Source organism: Cyprinodon variegatus, unplaced genomic scaffold (assembly GCF_000732505.1).
Source record: "Cyprinodon variegatus isolate N-32 unplaced genomic scaffold, C_variegatus-1.0 Scaffold235, whole genome shotgun sequence".
Lineage (NCBI taxonomy): Eukaryota > Metazoa > Chordata > Actinopteri > Cyprinodontiformes > Cyprinodontidae > Cyprinodon > Cyprinodon variegatus.
This window is the reverse complement of record NW_015150688.1, coordinates 134,830-151,885: the sequence shown is the minus strand read 5'-3', so window position 1 is coordinate 151,885 and position 17,056 is coordinate 134,830. Positions and strand designations below refer to the sequence as shown.

At 35.9% G+C, this 17,056-nt stretch overlaps 2 protein-coding genes across 2 annotated transcripts; one reads left to right on the top strand and one right to left on the bottom strand.

Moving 5' to 3' along the window:
• Window positions 1-274: 274 nt before the first annotated feature.
• On the top strand, window positions 275-4,169 carry LOC107089009 (recoverin-like). Its single transcript, XM_015381512.1, has 3 exons — window positions 275-850; window positions 2,311-2,422; window positions 3,424-4,169. The coding sequence occupies exons 1-3, from the start codon at window positions 470-472 to the stop codon at window positions 3,507-3,509; spliced, it is 579 nt and encodes a 192-aa protein (XP_015236998.1). The 5' UTR covers window positions 275-469; the 3' UTR covers window positions 3,510-4,169.
• A 2,950-nt stretch (window positions 4,170-7,119) lies between these two features.
• On the bottom strand, window positions 7,120-15,681 carry LOC107088997 (germ cell-specific gene 1-like protein). The gene is made up of 6 exons (XM_015381498.1): window positions 15,486-15,681; window positions 12,029-12,223; window positions 10,372-10,431; window positions 10,092-10,250; window positions 8,410-8,521; window positions 7,120-7,790 (listed from the first exon to the last, which is right to left on the bottom strand). The coding sequence occupies exons 1-6, from the start codon at window positions 15,679-15,681 to the stop codon at window positions 7,193-7,195; spliced, it is 1,320 nt and encodes a 439-aa protein (XP_015236984.1). The 3' UTR covers window positions 7,120-7,192.
• Window positions 15,682-17,056: the final 1,375 nt, after the last annotated feature.

The window sequence follows — 17,056 nt, the reverse complement described above, 5'->3', positions numbered from 1 at the left end:
CACAACACACTTTAGGAAAATACTTTAATATACAGGACACTACATGTTAGATTCTATGGGGCATTATAATTGCTTCAGTCTCTTCTCGTAGAATTTTTCTCATTTTACCTGATTTGATTCTAAAACCTCATTACCGTCAGGGGAACATTTAACTGAATGAAAAACAGGCATTCGAGATTTGACCTACGATAAAATGTCCTTGACACCTCTTAGTGGATCTACTCGTAGGCTTAATAAGCTTACCAAATGCCTTCTGCTCTTTTCACAGCATTTGCGTCTGCGAGTCAACAGCAGACCTACAGCGCCACAGAGAAGAAAATTACAACTGTCACTTAGAAGTTGTCCTCATTTTACCTCTTCGAAAAAACACTGGGATAATACTGAGATTGAAATTGCCAAGAATTATAAATTATTTAAGGGCTGCCAATTAAGCACAGATATCTCCTAGAGATTTCCAACACTAGCAGTTATGGGTAACAGCAAGAGCGGAGCTGTATCGAAGGAGATCCTTGAGGACCTGAAACTCAGTACCAAATTCACAGAGACTGAGATTGTCCAGTGGTATGAAAACTTCAAGAAGCAGTGCCCATCAGGCCGCATCTCAAAAGAAGAATTTCAGAACATCTACCGCAAGTTTTTCCCGGACAGCGATGCCAACACTTACGCCCAGCATGTCTTCCGCTCCTTCGACACTAATGACGACGGCACGCTGGACTTCAAGGAGTACATCATTGCCCTCCACATGACGGCAACAGGGAAGACCACCAGCAAACTGGAATGGGCATTCTCACTTTTTGATGTGGACAAGAATGGATACATCACCAAGTCAGAGGTCACAGAAATCTGCACGGTGAGTTTTTGGGTCTATGTATAGAGAAAAGCGCATCGTCAGCATAGAGTTTGACATAGATAGCTGACATGTTTTCAGGTCCTGAAACAGTAGATACAAAAATGATGCTATTATCTCATCTTTCTAGACACTATGGAGTTAAGTACCATGAAGTAGAATAAATAACTGGCTACTGGCTATTAGCATGATCTTACCCCTTGACTTTTCTTGTTTTACCTATAAAAGACGAAAAACATATCCTAGAAAAACCTCAAATTAGAGGAGTAAACTGATTGAAAAAAACCTGTTTTGATGAATAACAGACCAACATTATTTAAAAATAAAAGTACATTAAACTGCAAGAACATTTATTTAAAACAAAATCTGCAAAAACATGTTTTTTTTTCTTAATGTTCTTCTTTTAATTTAAAGATTCCTAAATTCAACAAACTCTTTTTAAATATCTGGCAAGAAGTCAGTTCCCTAACCTATTTTCAGCTTGAAAGCCAGGGCCTTTCTCTAGTTAGGTAACGTTCTTTTAGGATTAATCTTTTATTCATGCCGTTAAACAGGTTAAGATTAGTCAGGAGTCAGAGGACAGTAAAGTAACACTAAATGGATTCACTTCTCAGTGTAAATTCACAAAAGTCTAAAATTGAATAAAATCAATCAAGTCTTAAACGTATGTTTCACTTTTATTGTTTATCATCCAAAAAAAAAATGTTACTTTGCTGTTTCGAGGCGTGGAAGGAAATTTTTGACTTCTATCTCAATAATTTGTGATAAATTAATTTGTGATGCTGTATGTTGCACTAAACTTTCTCTACAATCTACAATTATTCTTTTAAAACATACAACAAAAAACTAACAAAAAAGAAAGGAGGATTGTATAACGAGTAATGAAAAATTAACCTGTGGAAAAAAAAAGAGTAGAACTTTTCCTCTGTAGAATAAAGAGCCTACATGTTTTTTTAAGGGCTTCTATGTGTAATTTTATAATTCATTTCCCTTTTAACAATAGTAATTTTTTTAAATAAAAAATTGGTAGTATTTTCTTTTTTTAACAAAACTGCTAAAATTTGTTTTCTTAAATCTGCATAAATACGGTACAATATTTTTCTGTATTAGAGATGTGGCTCTTTAAATGAATTACTTTATAAACACTTTTATGAATTTATCTAAAAAAAATTGTTTGAGAAATGGTAACTTTTGATCTTTTCTAGAAAATGTTATGAAATCTTGCAGCATTTCATATTCTTTAAACACTTTCATACCTACTAGTAGAAATACTTTAAACTCTTAGTAACTCCTTAGCAAGTATTTTGTTAAGGAGGGTAGATGCTTAATTCCTCTTCATTTATTATTACATGAATCACATAAAATTTTAGCGACCTGACTTGGAACATGATAAAAATGTGAAGAAACATGGATAAAATATTTTAATTGACACAATTTATTCAACCTTTCCTTTTTTCTAACAGTCGATTTTCAAGCTGATACCAAAAGATGAAGTGGAAGATCTACCTGAGGATGAAAACACACCAGAAAAGAGGGCAAACAAACTCTGGAAAGTCTTTAATAAGGAAGACAACGGTAAGATCAAGTAATATTATGGTGATCAACAGATGTAAGAAAATCTTCAAGCTTTGACATTTTTATCTGTCTGGCAGTATATGTCACACTAACAAAACAATTTAGCAGTCAGAAAAAGGAGTGTCTAATTATTGTAAATTAGACTTTGTTGTAATTTTCTTGAGTATGCAAATGTTTTCACTAAAACATTGCTAAAAATAGCAAATAAGTTTCAGATTTTAGCAAAAGTAAAATATGTCAGATAGCTTCAGATTACTATCTAAAAAAGACCAAATGTTATCTTTATTATTTTGTTGTTGTTTTGCATTTAAAAGGGGAATTTAATACATTGAAATGCTAATAAGTAGTGGAATTAATGTACAGGGGTACTTCTTGCATACATAGGGCCCCTGGCAGACCCCTCATCCTGCTGATGAAGGTTCTCAATCATCCAGGTCATAGTTATTCCATAAAAATTCAAAAAAATATCCTTTGGACTTGGTTTCTAAGATTTGAAGACGTTTCGCCACCTCTCCAGGAAGCTTTCTCAATTGAAATGTCATTGTCAGACATTTGAATTGAGAAAGCTTCCTGGAGAGGCAGCGAAACGTCTTTAAATCTTGGAATCTTGGAAACCAAGTCCAGTGGATATTTTTTAATTTTTACGGAACCCCTCATCCTGCCAACCTCAGTCAGTTAAACTGAAATTTAGAGATTAGATTAGAGAAAGAGATTCTAGAACAGGATAAAAGACAGTTTGAATAAGACAGTGTGAATAATTCCCCACACTGTCATTTGCAAATTGTAGACGTTCTACCAACTCCCTGTTCCTTGCAAATAACAAAACATGTTCTAGGCAAAACTAATAGTTACATGTTTGTTTTTTTCTGTGTTTTTTATCTTGTTCTAAAGGAATTTGGCTCTTTTTAATTATTGATCTAATTATAACTATGTATAATCAATGAAGCGAGCATAATTCATTGTATAATTGTTTGTAATCTTTTTTATCTTGTCCTCTTCAGACCGAGTTGCAGAGGGAGAATTCATCAAGGGCTTGTTGCAAAATGAAGACGCCCTCCGTTTGATTCAGTATGAGCCTTTAAAATAACCTCAGTCTGACCGATCCATCGCTCTCTCTCTGGGTCAATCTGTAGATGCAGTGGCACCTGATGGTATCCTCACACAGCATAAACAAATAGGCCGTGTATACTGCCCCTTACAAAATACTGAAACCTGACCTCCTGCTTGGTTTCATGCTTGTGTCCTGTGCATGTGTGCTGTCCAAGTTGTTTGTAGTTTAAAAGATGAAAATCTGGGGAGTGGAATGTGATGCAAGCAGATTACATTGATGGTAAAATAACTTTGTGAATATGCTTTCCAGCAGATATCTATAACCTGCTGTCTTTCTACTACTTGATAGACAGAGATATCCCAGGACCCATTCAGCACAAGGTCTTTACAGTGAATAAAATACATGATATACGTGATTTTATTATGAATTTTGATGCAGCCAGTAGTTTAGAGCAAATAAAAAGGATATAATGAAGGTTTGTTTTGCTATAATGTTTTCACTGTACCAGTAAATAATAACATTGCTATTCTTTGTAAACCTTGACCAACATGCAATACTGTTTTACTGCTTTAGCCAAATTAGTCTTTTACCATTTTTGCTTAACCATGGGGCACAGTTTTACATGTTTGATGTTTAAGTGATTAATATGGAAAGTGGTGTTGGTCCTAGATGTTCCTTTGTAATATATGGAATAAATGTAAACAATAAAGTTTTAATAAAATGAGGATTCGAAATATATATCTTTTTTACTTCCTGTTGTTTACAATGTGAAAAGGTAAATTTTTTTTAAAGGTTTACAAATCCTCCATCCATGTTCTAAGAATAATGTCTTATATCATCGCTGGTAAATAGTCATTTAGGAAAATGTATAAATTTTTATTGTAGTAAAATTTTTGGTAACACACTGCTTCGAACATCGGGCTGTTAAGGTTACTGTCCATATGGTTGCAGTTGCATAACTGCTGAATTATCTAACCTCTTAAATTACATTTTTAATTACTCTCCTTATACAGAGGCATTCAATAACCTCGGGGTTCAGTTTATCTCCGCCTCACTGCCTGCATTGAGTCAATCCCTCTCGCACTCTCTCTCTTATTTCCATGACTGGTAGAGATTACTGACATAATCTTCTGCTCAACATCTAAAAACATCTGTCTAAAAACCTCTGCTTCTGTCATCTCACTTTTTTCTAGTATTCCTCAATAGACTTTTCCACTTTCTCAGAAGCACATAGCAAACATTGCGCAATGCTAGAATACATGACGAGTTGACAGAAATATTAGTCCAACAATTAAAGGACAAGGAGGAGGAGGCAGGAAAGAAGATTGAATTGGCAAAACAGTGGATGTAGTTGTTCTTTTGGTATGGCAGCTATAATTATATAGATCTAAATGACAAAAGATGAAAATATCTTTGTTTTCGGGGGTGTTTGATTTCAGACAGTTATCTGAGATTTGGTTTAGGAGCAACCCTGAGACACGGTTTGAGAATATTTGAGACTCTTCAGCTCTTTCTGAGTAATACCAAGTTTTTCTCAAACCAGCTGGTTCTGGGTCTGACCACTGGTCTTCTCACATATTCATAAAAGAACCATCAATGAGGAGGAGAAAGCATTCTTATCCAACACTTAAACCAGCTTCACTGAGTCATTTCTATGCAGATGAGCAGTAAATTTACCTTTATAAAAGGTATCTTGCCCCACTGTCAATGTGTCCAGTTTGTGCCATTTTCAGAAAGTACTTTCGAACAGCAACTATGGCTAAAATTGACATAATTAACATTTATTACCCTGAGGAGTTTTTTTTTCCCCAATAAATGTTTCAACAAGAAAAGTAAACTGGTTCAGTTTTCTATAATTCTAGCAACAATATATTGAAATGTCATGAATAGCCTTTAAAAAGTGCTGTGTAATCTCCAGTGTGACTAGTTGGTATTCAGCCTCAAATAGGTGTTAAAAGAATTACGTGCAAATGTTCACTTATGAGTATGAGCCGGTTTTGGAAAGTTTCTAAAATATAAAATATTATGAATTATTTTCAATTAAAGTCTGATACTTTGGTTGCTTGGTTTAATACACTTGAGGTTATATTTTAATTACCGTATTATAAATATTAGTGAAGACTAGGGCCCATATTCACAAAGAATCTTAATGATAAAATAGCTCCATGTAATGCCATTTCCAGAAAAAATCAGAAAACGCTTTGAATTCTCATTGACTTTCTAGAACTTTTCATTGCTAGCAAGAAAGTTAATAAGAAAGTACCTTTGGCCCTAACAAAGCTTAGATCATGAAAAATATAAAGAAAGGATGAAGACCTTTATGGTGCTTTAGGAGAAGTTGTTGGAAACAGTGAGAATTGTTGGGATAATCCACCAGAGAAGCAGATTAAACGAGCACAAACCTCTATAACAATCATAAAATTATGATTGGAGATAAGATCAACATTATCATCCCCATAGGGTAATTATAGCTATTTTACAGTAGCAGAATCAGTCAAAGTTTCAATGACACAATAAGATCATTTTAAGAAGAAATGATGTAAAAAAATCTTTGCCTAAGAATAAAAAGTAAAAAATATACAAACATGATTTCAAAAAATAAAATCTTTTAAAAAATGGAACAAGTCAAAGACAATATTCAGATAGATGTAAAAGTACAACAATATAAATACAATATACTGTACATAAGAGGGAGATGTAACTGTGTTGAATAATGAAATATTTGCTGTGTTGTACATGGTAATGTAAGCAGCCATAGCATAATTATGGTCGCCTACAACACCCATGAAAAAGATGTAGGTGAAACAGGTGAAAGCAGGAAGAATAATGTATTGATCAACTCTATTCTGTATTTCAAGTCTACGGTTTTATGATCCAAATTAACCTTCAGCTCCTCTATTTTCCTTCTTCAGCTGCGCCAACAGACACTACTCCCCTGTCCAGTTTGCTTTTCACCACCTTTTTATCCAATATATGAAATAATTAATACAACTTTGATAAGATTCATCATTGTGATTTACACATTTTTTTATCCGCTCAAGATTGGCTTGTTTTATTAAATTCTTTTTTACTTCCAACCACCAACCAATCACAGCTCTTAGTAGACAGTGTCACTCCTAGCAACAGTGTCAACCATCCCTTCTCACTAAGATAAAAGTTTCACAGAAGGATTTTTTTAGACTAAGTGATGAGCTCTCTGGGACGACTCTGAGAATCCTTGTGAATATAGGCCCAGGTCATATTTCTGGTAAAACGAAAGAACCAAAAGAACTTATAGAGAACTTAACCATTTGGCCATTGAAGTCGTAGATGAGTTGCACTTTGAGAGATTTGTTGTGTCACAGTTATTGTTATTTCAGAGATATTAAAGCCCTAACTGACTTTCTCTTTGATGCTTTTACAATAAAAAGGAAAAAGTGTACTGTTTTCGATACTGCAAAATATATTGAGGCATATTCACAACATCTTGCTGGGGAAGACTTGACAAATGTTCATTAACTGACCGTTCTATGTTACGAAACAACTCTAATGACTTTGCAAACTTTTTAGACCTGATGAGAAAACTTCAGCTGAGGCTGTAGTTAACAGGGAATGTAGACTAGTGCTAATTAAACTCAGTAAGCTACATCTATAAATCCCAAAACAGTTTATGTACAAATAAATGATAAGGTGATTTTTCAAGTCATGTATGGTTTGCTAGTCTTTATCCTTTGTAAGTCCTAGCAAAGTGAGTCCTCTCTGCCCTCCCGCAGAGTGTAGTCTATCTCATCCATCTCTCGTTCACACTCTGTACATCCTTCAGTCGTGCATCCCCCCACAACTACAACTCCGTGAGTGTTCATCATTCTTCCTGTTCCCATTTTGGCTCCTGCCATTGTTCCCATTGTCCCACCACTGCTGCCCCTTCCCATCCCAACTCCACCCGCTTCAACACCAACTCCAACAACTCCCCCCATAGCTGGTATTCCTCCAGGTCCAGCTCCTCCCATACCCATCCCAATGCCTCCGACTCCAGCTCCAACCAGCAAGGCTCCACCAGCACTGCATGCCAAAGGTCCGACTGCCGGTCCCACTCCTCTTGGCCACAGTGGATCCATAAGGGCGCCCTGCTGCCCAAGCTGAACCAACTGGCTGACTGAGTAAAGGCTGCCTCCTCCTGCTCGGACAACCTCCTCATAGGGGGGGGCGATGGTAGCAGCTCGGGCCTCCTCCAATCTCAGCCTGGCTCTGTGCTTCATCTCAATAATGGTCTTAGTGTAGGAGTTGAGTGTTGCAACAGCGGCGGCCATGCAGCAGCTGAAGGAAAGCCATGCTAACCTGAGAGATGGAAAGATTTAAGAAAACATCTTTACATATAGTTTTACTGGAATGGACAATACAATATGGCCGTCTTAAAAAGAAGCAACTTCTAGAGTCACACCTGGAATTTAAGGGTATTCATGAAACGTTATTCTGCACAGTGTGGGATGTATTTTTTTATTCTCATTTACCCCCTATATTTTCTGTTATTATCTTTTCACGGCAGGGGCAGCCCCAATCGTCATAACCTTATGCATCTGTCCCCTAATGTTTGTTGTTGTACTGTGTCTCTTGGATGCTCTGTATAATGATAAATAAAGGCATTCTAAATCAGATTTTTTCTGCTAACAGTTTAGGTTCTCCTGGAAAAAATCCCTATTGCTGAGAGTCAGCTAGCCCCGAAACTGAGGTTTTCTGTGGCTGAAACTGGGTAGTATTCACACATTGTTTTCAAGGCCTTCTACCTAAACGTCCATTATTGCATTTTACCGTCATGGCATTATAATCGCTGCTGGTATTGAACAATAGGTAGTTTGCCGGAATTTTAAAAAAGCAAACAAAACATAACCATCTATTATTTTTACCTGTACTTTCAGTTAAGGTATTAAAAACAGGAATACCACAGAAAATGACTCACGCAAAAGACCATCCATAGTCCCAAGACTGTGGCCTCCAGTCTTTTGGTCCAATGCTCACTGTCATCTGAAAAACTGTGGTGTACATCATGTGGGCGACCATCCCCATCAGGCCTGTGGCAAATGGAGAGAGGTTTGTTAAAAGGGGGGAAGCAAATGCTGCCTTGTGATGAGCTGGTGACCTGTCTGGGTGTACCCTGCCTTTTATCCACAGACTGCTGGAGAAACCAGCACCACAATGACCCAATTAAGAGGGATAAGAAAGGTGGAAGGATGTATGGTTGGATGGGAACAAAAAGTGACTTAAAACTTATTTAATTTATAAGCTTAGAGGTCCACAGTATAAACTGTCAAAAGCATTCAGAACAAATAAAAATAAATTGCATGATTACTTATAAAAAGACAAAAAAATGAAAAAAAATTGTCACATCTCTCAGAGAATGTTCATATGTTGATAAATATTGCAAAAAACAACTCATTCTCTCTGTAATGAAAGCTACTGCCCACTGAATGCGTCTTCGCCTTGAAGCTTTCCTTCCCATTCTTTTTTTCGCTACGTTTAACCACTCTTCAACATAACACAAATAAATCTAATAAATGACTATAAAATAACAACAGTTAAACTGGATTTATTCAAAATTAGGTTGGAAAAATTACAGAGAATCACACAGCTGTTGGCTCAGGTCGTTGGTACACCAGCTGGTATAAAAAGAAAAATTATCCCCGAAAAACACTTTCTCCTCCTACTTATACCTCCTGACTCTATATGTTAACTGTGGGGTCATTATTCGACGAGGCTGTCAAAGCTCCTCGTCTTTCCCTGCTGCATCTTTGCCTTAGGATTACACACCCAAATTCTCTTTATCAGCCTGGCCCTAGAGAACTATTATCATCACCGTCTGTATGCTCCCATTTCGTTTCTAAACCCTTTTTACTTACATAATGGAGATGATTACTTTTGATCCCAATAGAAGAACTGTCATAACTAAATAAACTGCTTGGGAAAAGCATCAGCCTCTATATTTTATGGCTTTACACCATGGGTAGGAAAACTAGAAAATACATCTACCATACTAAAAAGGTAGGTAATATTTGGGCTTAACAAACACAGGCAAAGATAAAGATAATCCTAACATCTGATAATGTCTGCATAACAGCTAAAAAACATGTTAGGTCCTTCTTATTTAAGTACAGAATAAATTCATTTTAATTCAATTCAGTTTATCTATATAGCACCAGTTAAAAACACATGGCATTATAGTTATTTTTTGGGTTGACCAGCAAGCTAAAAATAAATCCATCCATCCATTTTCAGTCACATCTATTCCAAGCGGGGTCGCTTATGGGTGAGAGGCAGGGTACACCCTGGACAGGTCGCCAGTCCATCGCAGAGCAACACAAAGATAAACAGGACAAACAACCATTCAAGCAAACACTCACACCTAAGGACAATTTAGAGAAGCCAATTATCCTAACAGTCATGGTTTTGGACTGTGGGAGGAAGTTGGAGTACCCAGAGAGAACCCATGCATGCACAGGGAGAACATGCAAACTCCATGCAAAAAGACCCGGAATCTTCTCGCTGCAAAGCAGCAGTGCAACTCACTGCGCAGCTGAGCAGTCCTACATACAAATCATGATTTTAAAATAAATATGTACAATCCAATACTTTTTATGCATTCACCAGAAAGGACGGTGCACATAGCAGCGTAGGCGTTGACCTTAAGGGAGCTCATCTCCTTCTTGGCACAGAGGCACATGGCTTCTACACACATGAGGAGGAAACCCATTGCCAGGAGGCCGATGTACATAAACTCACTTATAACAGCCAGCCACAGCACACCTGGAAGCATGGAAACAGAAAATAAACTGTTTTTATTGCGTTAAGATTTGACTTAGAAGTGTCACAATTTGATCAAATGGTGTTCTTTGTATTTTCTGTGAAAAACTGGTTTTGCTCCAACCTTGTGTCTCCCCTGGGGTCAGTTCAATGAAGCTGCGACACTTTTCCTCCTGATCGTCTCCTAAAAACAGGAAGTTCTGCATATAACTATTTTTCATGAATATTTAAATATGTTTTTTTTATTATTGTCCAGGTTTGCTAATTATGTGTCAAAACATGTGAACATATCAAAAGTTCATATATTTTCCAATCAAATAAACTTAAAAAAAAAACACTCATCAACATCTCAGCAATCATTTTGTAAATGATTTGTAAATAGAATATATTTTCTGAATAACTTCTGAACAGATTCCATTAACAAGTGAGTTGCAAATCAGGAATAGCATATAAAGTGCATTTTCTATCAATTTATGACAGTTTTCTAATAAAGTTGATGGAATTATACATTTCTTTTAAGGATTTGTGTGGATGCTTCAAATAAAAGATAATATTTTCATGTGTAAACTGCACAGATCTCACAACATATCAGAAATGTTAATGCTCATTTTTACTGTTAAATTACAGAATTTCAGGATATATAAATTAGCCTTTAATAAAGTCAAAAAACAAAGTTAAGTATGTGACTTAATAATAAACCTGATTCTAAAAACACACATTTGTAAATTAGCGCTAAGATGAGCTCTCTGTTATTAACTGTCTCAACTTCACATTGAAATGGTTGATATCAGTTTACCAGGAACTTCTTTATCCCATAAAAAGGAATACAAAACAAGAGATGATAATAATCAAGATTAATCAAGAGCCTAAATCTACTTTTGTGAATATTTTGGAATGATTTATGGTTAATGTTGATCTATATTTGATTCATTTACCTTTCTTTATTCAATTTCTGGATATTATTCAGAACTCATATTAATTGGGGAATGCTTAATTAATGTAATTATTTTTATCATTTCATTACTCTTTATTTTAAAGCTCTATTTGCATCCTTTTCTGATGCATCACAAGAGTTTCCTGTAGTGCCATTCAGTGTATGTTTGGTAATGTTGTTGTTTTTTTCCTGTCTACTGTCTAAAGAGATTTTAAATGCATGAAACCGTTAACTGTGCACATCAAAATCACCAAAAATGATCTTGAAACACCTGAAGCAGCATAGATTAAATCAGCTGTTATTAATCCTGCCATATAAACCCCAGTAATGGTGGACAGAAGTTTTATTGTGGCAGAAACGTGACAGTTAATGAGTTGATGTTGTTTAATCTATTTTTTTTTTTTTTTTTGGACCAAACTTCTTGACCAATGGTTTTAGAAAATGCTGAGGGCAGAGCGGGTCAGACCAGCTTAACTTACTTTTAAACACTATATCATGTATTAAAATGGAATACCCTTGAAATTGTATTAGTTTAGAAACAAACCAGACATATTATAATCTGATTATGTTTGCCTCAAAATTAAAGTATAAATGTCTATCATCTAAGGCTGCCTTTTTATGATAAAAACCCTTTCAGGAACAGCTCTTGTCATAAAAAATAGCCTTTGCATTTGCTTTGAAAAACATAAAACTTGTGCACTACAGAAAAAATTTACCTAGAACTCAGGGAACAGTCATTAAAGGATTTTTGGGTTAAGGAAAAAGAGGCTTTCGCTGTTTTTCTCATATTTTTAGTTTAAATAGGAATTAGTTCAGACACAGTAATCATATGTTATCCAACACCAACCTTCATTGTGTTTTTCACAGGAAAGCCAGAAGCCTGTATGAAAGTATCTCAGCATGTATTTATCCTCCCCTGTTTCCCAGAGATACTGCACGGCGTTGGCCAACTGCTTTTTCCTCAGGAGAGCCAGTTCCTCTTTCTGCTTTGGAGAGAGCGTCACGTTGGACACAGGGCTACTAGGGTCCACGGTGGGAGCCTCTGGATGGAAACAGAGAACAATTCAGGTGATCAATGTGATAAAAAGCAACTCCTCAAAATAAGGCTGAGGAAAAAAATACATGTTGTTGAAAAGAGAAAGAAATGAGCAGAGGTGGGTAGAAAACAAAAAGAAAACATACTCAACAAAGGTAGCACTACTTCAACATATATCTACTTTACTACAAGGTAGCCATCCATTAATCTACTAAAACAAGAGTAAAACTAATAAGGAACTAGTACTATTTGAAATTATGTTTTTAAGATCATGAATCAAACAAATAGGGGAAGAAGAAACAATTTTCATGATAAATTTTTTGACAAATAACATATTAAACCATTTCTTGAAGTATATAAAGTATGTATGATGCAATAGGATAAACAAACGTCAGCGACAATAAATATGTTTTTTTTGTTGTATATTGACTTCTATTTCTTTGTCTCAATAAAAGAAACATTAAAACTACAAATATGGTGTTCAAAACAGGATATAGTTCTATCCTCTTGTGTCTGCTGCATTTTTAGGTTGAAATGTGCTTGTTTTTTTACAGTAGAGTTACTGACAGTGGGGAGAGTAGTTAAAGATGTTAGGGTAACGGTTAGCGATACATGATAATATTACTTATGTAAAAGCAAATGTTAAGGTGCAAATAATCTATTCCTAAAAATACTTTTTTTTTAATTTAATCTAGTTAATGCAACTGAGTAAATATAACTAGTTGCTATTCCCCCTTTGGACATGAGATTATATTGCTTAAAATATTGGTGGAAATTAGTATTTAAAGTAAAGAAAAAGAAAAAAGAAAAACATATAAAAACACTGTACAAAATCCTTATCTGACTGATATCCCTGGAAAAAAAAACTCTCAGATGCTGTTTTTAGTCAGCTTTGATTTCTATATTAAACTGTATTAAACACACTGTAGTGAGATTACAGCCTACATGGGATTATCTGAAAAATGTCTACATGTAAAGCTTCATGCAGCCATGGCTGAGCTCTACCAGGTTAGAAACTTCACATGTTTTTACACGACTAACATGGGGATTAATGTCCCACGGAGAACACCCTGCAGTTTGACATCTTTCTGCTGCATACTGAGCACAGACTTTTTATTATATTTATCAAAGAATGATTTCTAAATATATATTAGACTGCACTGCACATTCAAAGCTTAGCACCGAGTTTAAGCCGTCTTAATATGTTATGTTTTTGTACAAAAAATGCTTTACTATAATAGATAATCAAAAAAGCTTATTTTAACTTCAATTTGATGTTAATCATGTAAAAATTATCTTACAACAAATAATTAGAGGGATTACAGTAAAAAAGATTATATTATAATATAAACAAAAACATCTGTGTTAAATCTGTATTTAAATATTTTCACACAATAAGCTTTAGTAATATTTTCCTGAAATGTTCTTCCTCTGCATCATTTAGTGGAAGCCATGATTAGCAAACAGGACTGTTTCTAAAAGAACTCCCTTCCAACAAACAAGAAAAGTTCACAGAAACAGCAAAAAGGTTCCCAGGGTCAGAAACGGGTAGAATGAAAACAGACAGTGGAGAAATGATGCTACAGAAGAAACAAAAATATATTGAATATATATATATTTTCAAGATGGCGGCACCATAAAGGCTTCGGCTGCTACATTTCTTCGACAATTTGCAAGCATTTCTTCTACTGTAAAAAAGCTGTATGCATCGAAATATTGTTTTGTATACACTTTGTGTATACAAGATGATAATGAAGTTTAAGTCTAAAAACAAATGTTATTAAAAAAAAAAAAAAAAATCAAATAAATATGCATAGATAAAATTGAATCTGGTCTTGAAGGCTCCAAAGAGACTAAAGGGCATAATGAGGTTAGCACTGGCAAAATTTGTTCTACATCTAACAACACTGAAAAAAAATATACAACCACTTTTTTTTTTTTTGCATTTACTTTATTATATTCAGTTACTTTAACACAATTGTTTCATGTTAGCAGGGTAGGGCATAAAACAATTGTGTTAAAGTAACTTAATATGATTAAGTAAATGCCAAAGGTATGTCTAGATTAAGGGGTAGATTTGCAACATAGAAACATTTTCTTCAAAATATTTTTTTATATTCCAGGCTAAAATCTCCTTTCAGGGAGAAAGCCTAATCATCATTAAAAAATGAATATCATATGTGATATTAAACATAGTGATGGTGCAGTTATGCTCTGGGTTAGTTCTCTGCAGATATTATTGAGGTTTATGAGAGGATGAAGTTATGAACTGTTATTAATAGTAGTCTGATTTACCAAAATCTCAGGCTGTCTGCCAGATAGATCAAAATGAAGACAAATATCATTTCAGCATCATAAAGTACGTGACTAAACAAAATCCCTCAATTTAAAAATTATTTCAGTTTGGAATAATGAAACCAGAATAGTTCAGAGGTACATTTTCCATGTTTGGGATCTCTAATCAAAAGGGGCATCAGTAAAGTTTTAGTTCAGGTTTCCTGTTTCTAATTAAATTAACAATGTTTGTCTTTTGTTTAGTTTCGCTTTCAGCTCAGTTCTGCAGGTTATATTATATATATACATATAACCTGTAATTAATCATTAGGCATTAGAACCTGACAGTCGAACACTGAAGACATTAAACCCTCTGTTTATTATATGTTATATCAAATTCTCACACAGGATTTCTCTACATTGAATATTTTCCTCAGATATATTTTTTTAAGTGGAGATAATTAATACTCATAGTTACTATCTGAAGGTTTGTCATAGTTCTTTTTCAAAGACTGGATGTCATCTTTCGTTCGGATTGAGCGAGATGTCTGCTTAGAAAATTTGAAATGGGAAAAATGTGGGAAAAAAGGAGGTATGTGAAAACAACATGCTTATTGGCTGAAGATCTTCTGATTCTTAATTCCAGGAAACAAATGATTTAGACCCCCCACCCAAAAAAAAACAAACAAAAAAAAACAATAGGTGAATCTTCCTTATGTGATCATCAGCACATGCCGAATTCTTTAGCTAGAGGATATTTAGAAATGTTTCCTCACTAAAATAAAATTTCCTTTAAAATGTCCTTTAAACTATGAATTTTGGTATTTTGGGTGCTTTCAACATTTGAAGTCCAGTTTTAAATAAATATATATTTGCAGTTTTATATGTTAATGCAGCATTGGTTCATCCATGACGTCAGGAGCCTTCATCATATGATAATAAACAGACACTTGACATAACAGGGGCAAAAAAAAACGTTTGTGTCCAGCTTCACCTGTTGTATACGGCTGGCTGTTGTTCTTCCCACAGTTCTTCAACTTGACGGGTGACAGGCAGATTGGTTTCACCACTTTATGAGTCCCTTCACACCAGTACGAGGTGCAGAAAGCCGACACCGACATGGTCAGGGCCAACGAGGTGAGACCCAGAGAAAGCAGGGTGCGGTTTCGTCTGGACATTTTCTCCAGCATTGTTTCTGCTGGACCTGACCAAAGCCAGTGGAGAACTGCAGCAGGTGTAAGAGGTGAAGCCTGGGCTCAACTGTGAAGGCCCTAAAATGGCTACATGTGCCCGACTGGTTGTGGTGACCTGCTGGGATGAGGCTCAGTGGACTGAAGCATCGGCATAAGGACGACTCAGGGATAAGTCAGATCAGGCACTCGTGGAAGATGACCGAGGGGAAAATAAGATCAGGATTGTTTGAGTTGAGGACCAACAGTCAGGGTCAGTGATGAAATGGAAGGGGGGCGGAGTCTGAGGAGGAATATCTGATGAGCGGAGGTTAAAGGACAGTGGAGGGATGGCAGATAAGAGCTGGGCTTTAATCAAGCAGAGGCAGGAGCTCCAGCTGTTGCGTCGTCATGGAAGCAGTCTCAGCTGGAGGATCCCTGTTGTAGTATCTGTTACAGAAACTCTGGATTTGCTGGACAGACAAAGTAGGATATTCGATCTAAATGTAGGAGCTTTGCTTCCTGAGAGCAGAACAGCCCCAGCCTCTCATCTAGCCCATGTTCCCATTGAGGTTCATCAAGTATCTGCCTTCTTGATGATGTCTTCCTCCCTCTTCAAGACAGAATTAAACTTGATGTTTGGATTTGACTTCTAATCAGGGTCCAGGCTGGTGGCACAACCCTCCTTTAACCTGTTCCCTCACCTCTCCAAGAGGGATCTGGTTAAAGAGGGAGTGATTAGTCCAGGATCTCAGGCCTGCCTCTGGGCTGGCTAAATCTCATTTAATCTTGAGCAAAGTGGAGGAGATTAATTCCCGGTGATTCTCCTGCTGTACCTATAAAGAACAAAACAAGAAAAAGGTTGACATCTGGCCAAAATCATTAAAGAAAAGTTTAAGCATATCCTGAAAGATTATCAGTTTATCCCGTCAGCGTAACCCTGGCAGCTTAACCCGAAGTCATCTGGGATTAATCTTCACTTCTTGAAGACATTTCACCTCCTAGCCTCAAAGCTTTGAGTGAGTGAAGGGAAGTTCCTGCCGTTTAACGTACAGTTGGCTCCTCTGTACTTTAAGAGTGTTTGTCCTGTTGACCTATTTATCTAGCTGTCTCTGGAAGCATGTCTTAATTAGAAATATTTAGTCTTGTAAAAATAGATTTTAGTGACATAAAATAAGGCTTTGCACCTTATTCTTGAATCTTCGCAGCTGAGAGACGGCTCATCCTTTTAGCTTCCAGCTCTCACAGGGTTGATGGTTTCTTTGAGAAGTGTCATACCATCCTACCGTCTTTCGACTTCATCTTTTAAAGTCCTCCTGATCAAAAAAAAGTTATCCAGGGTATCTAAAACAATTTTATTTTTATTATTTAAATTTGACCTTTCTGGACATTTTCC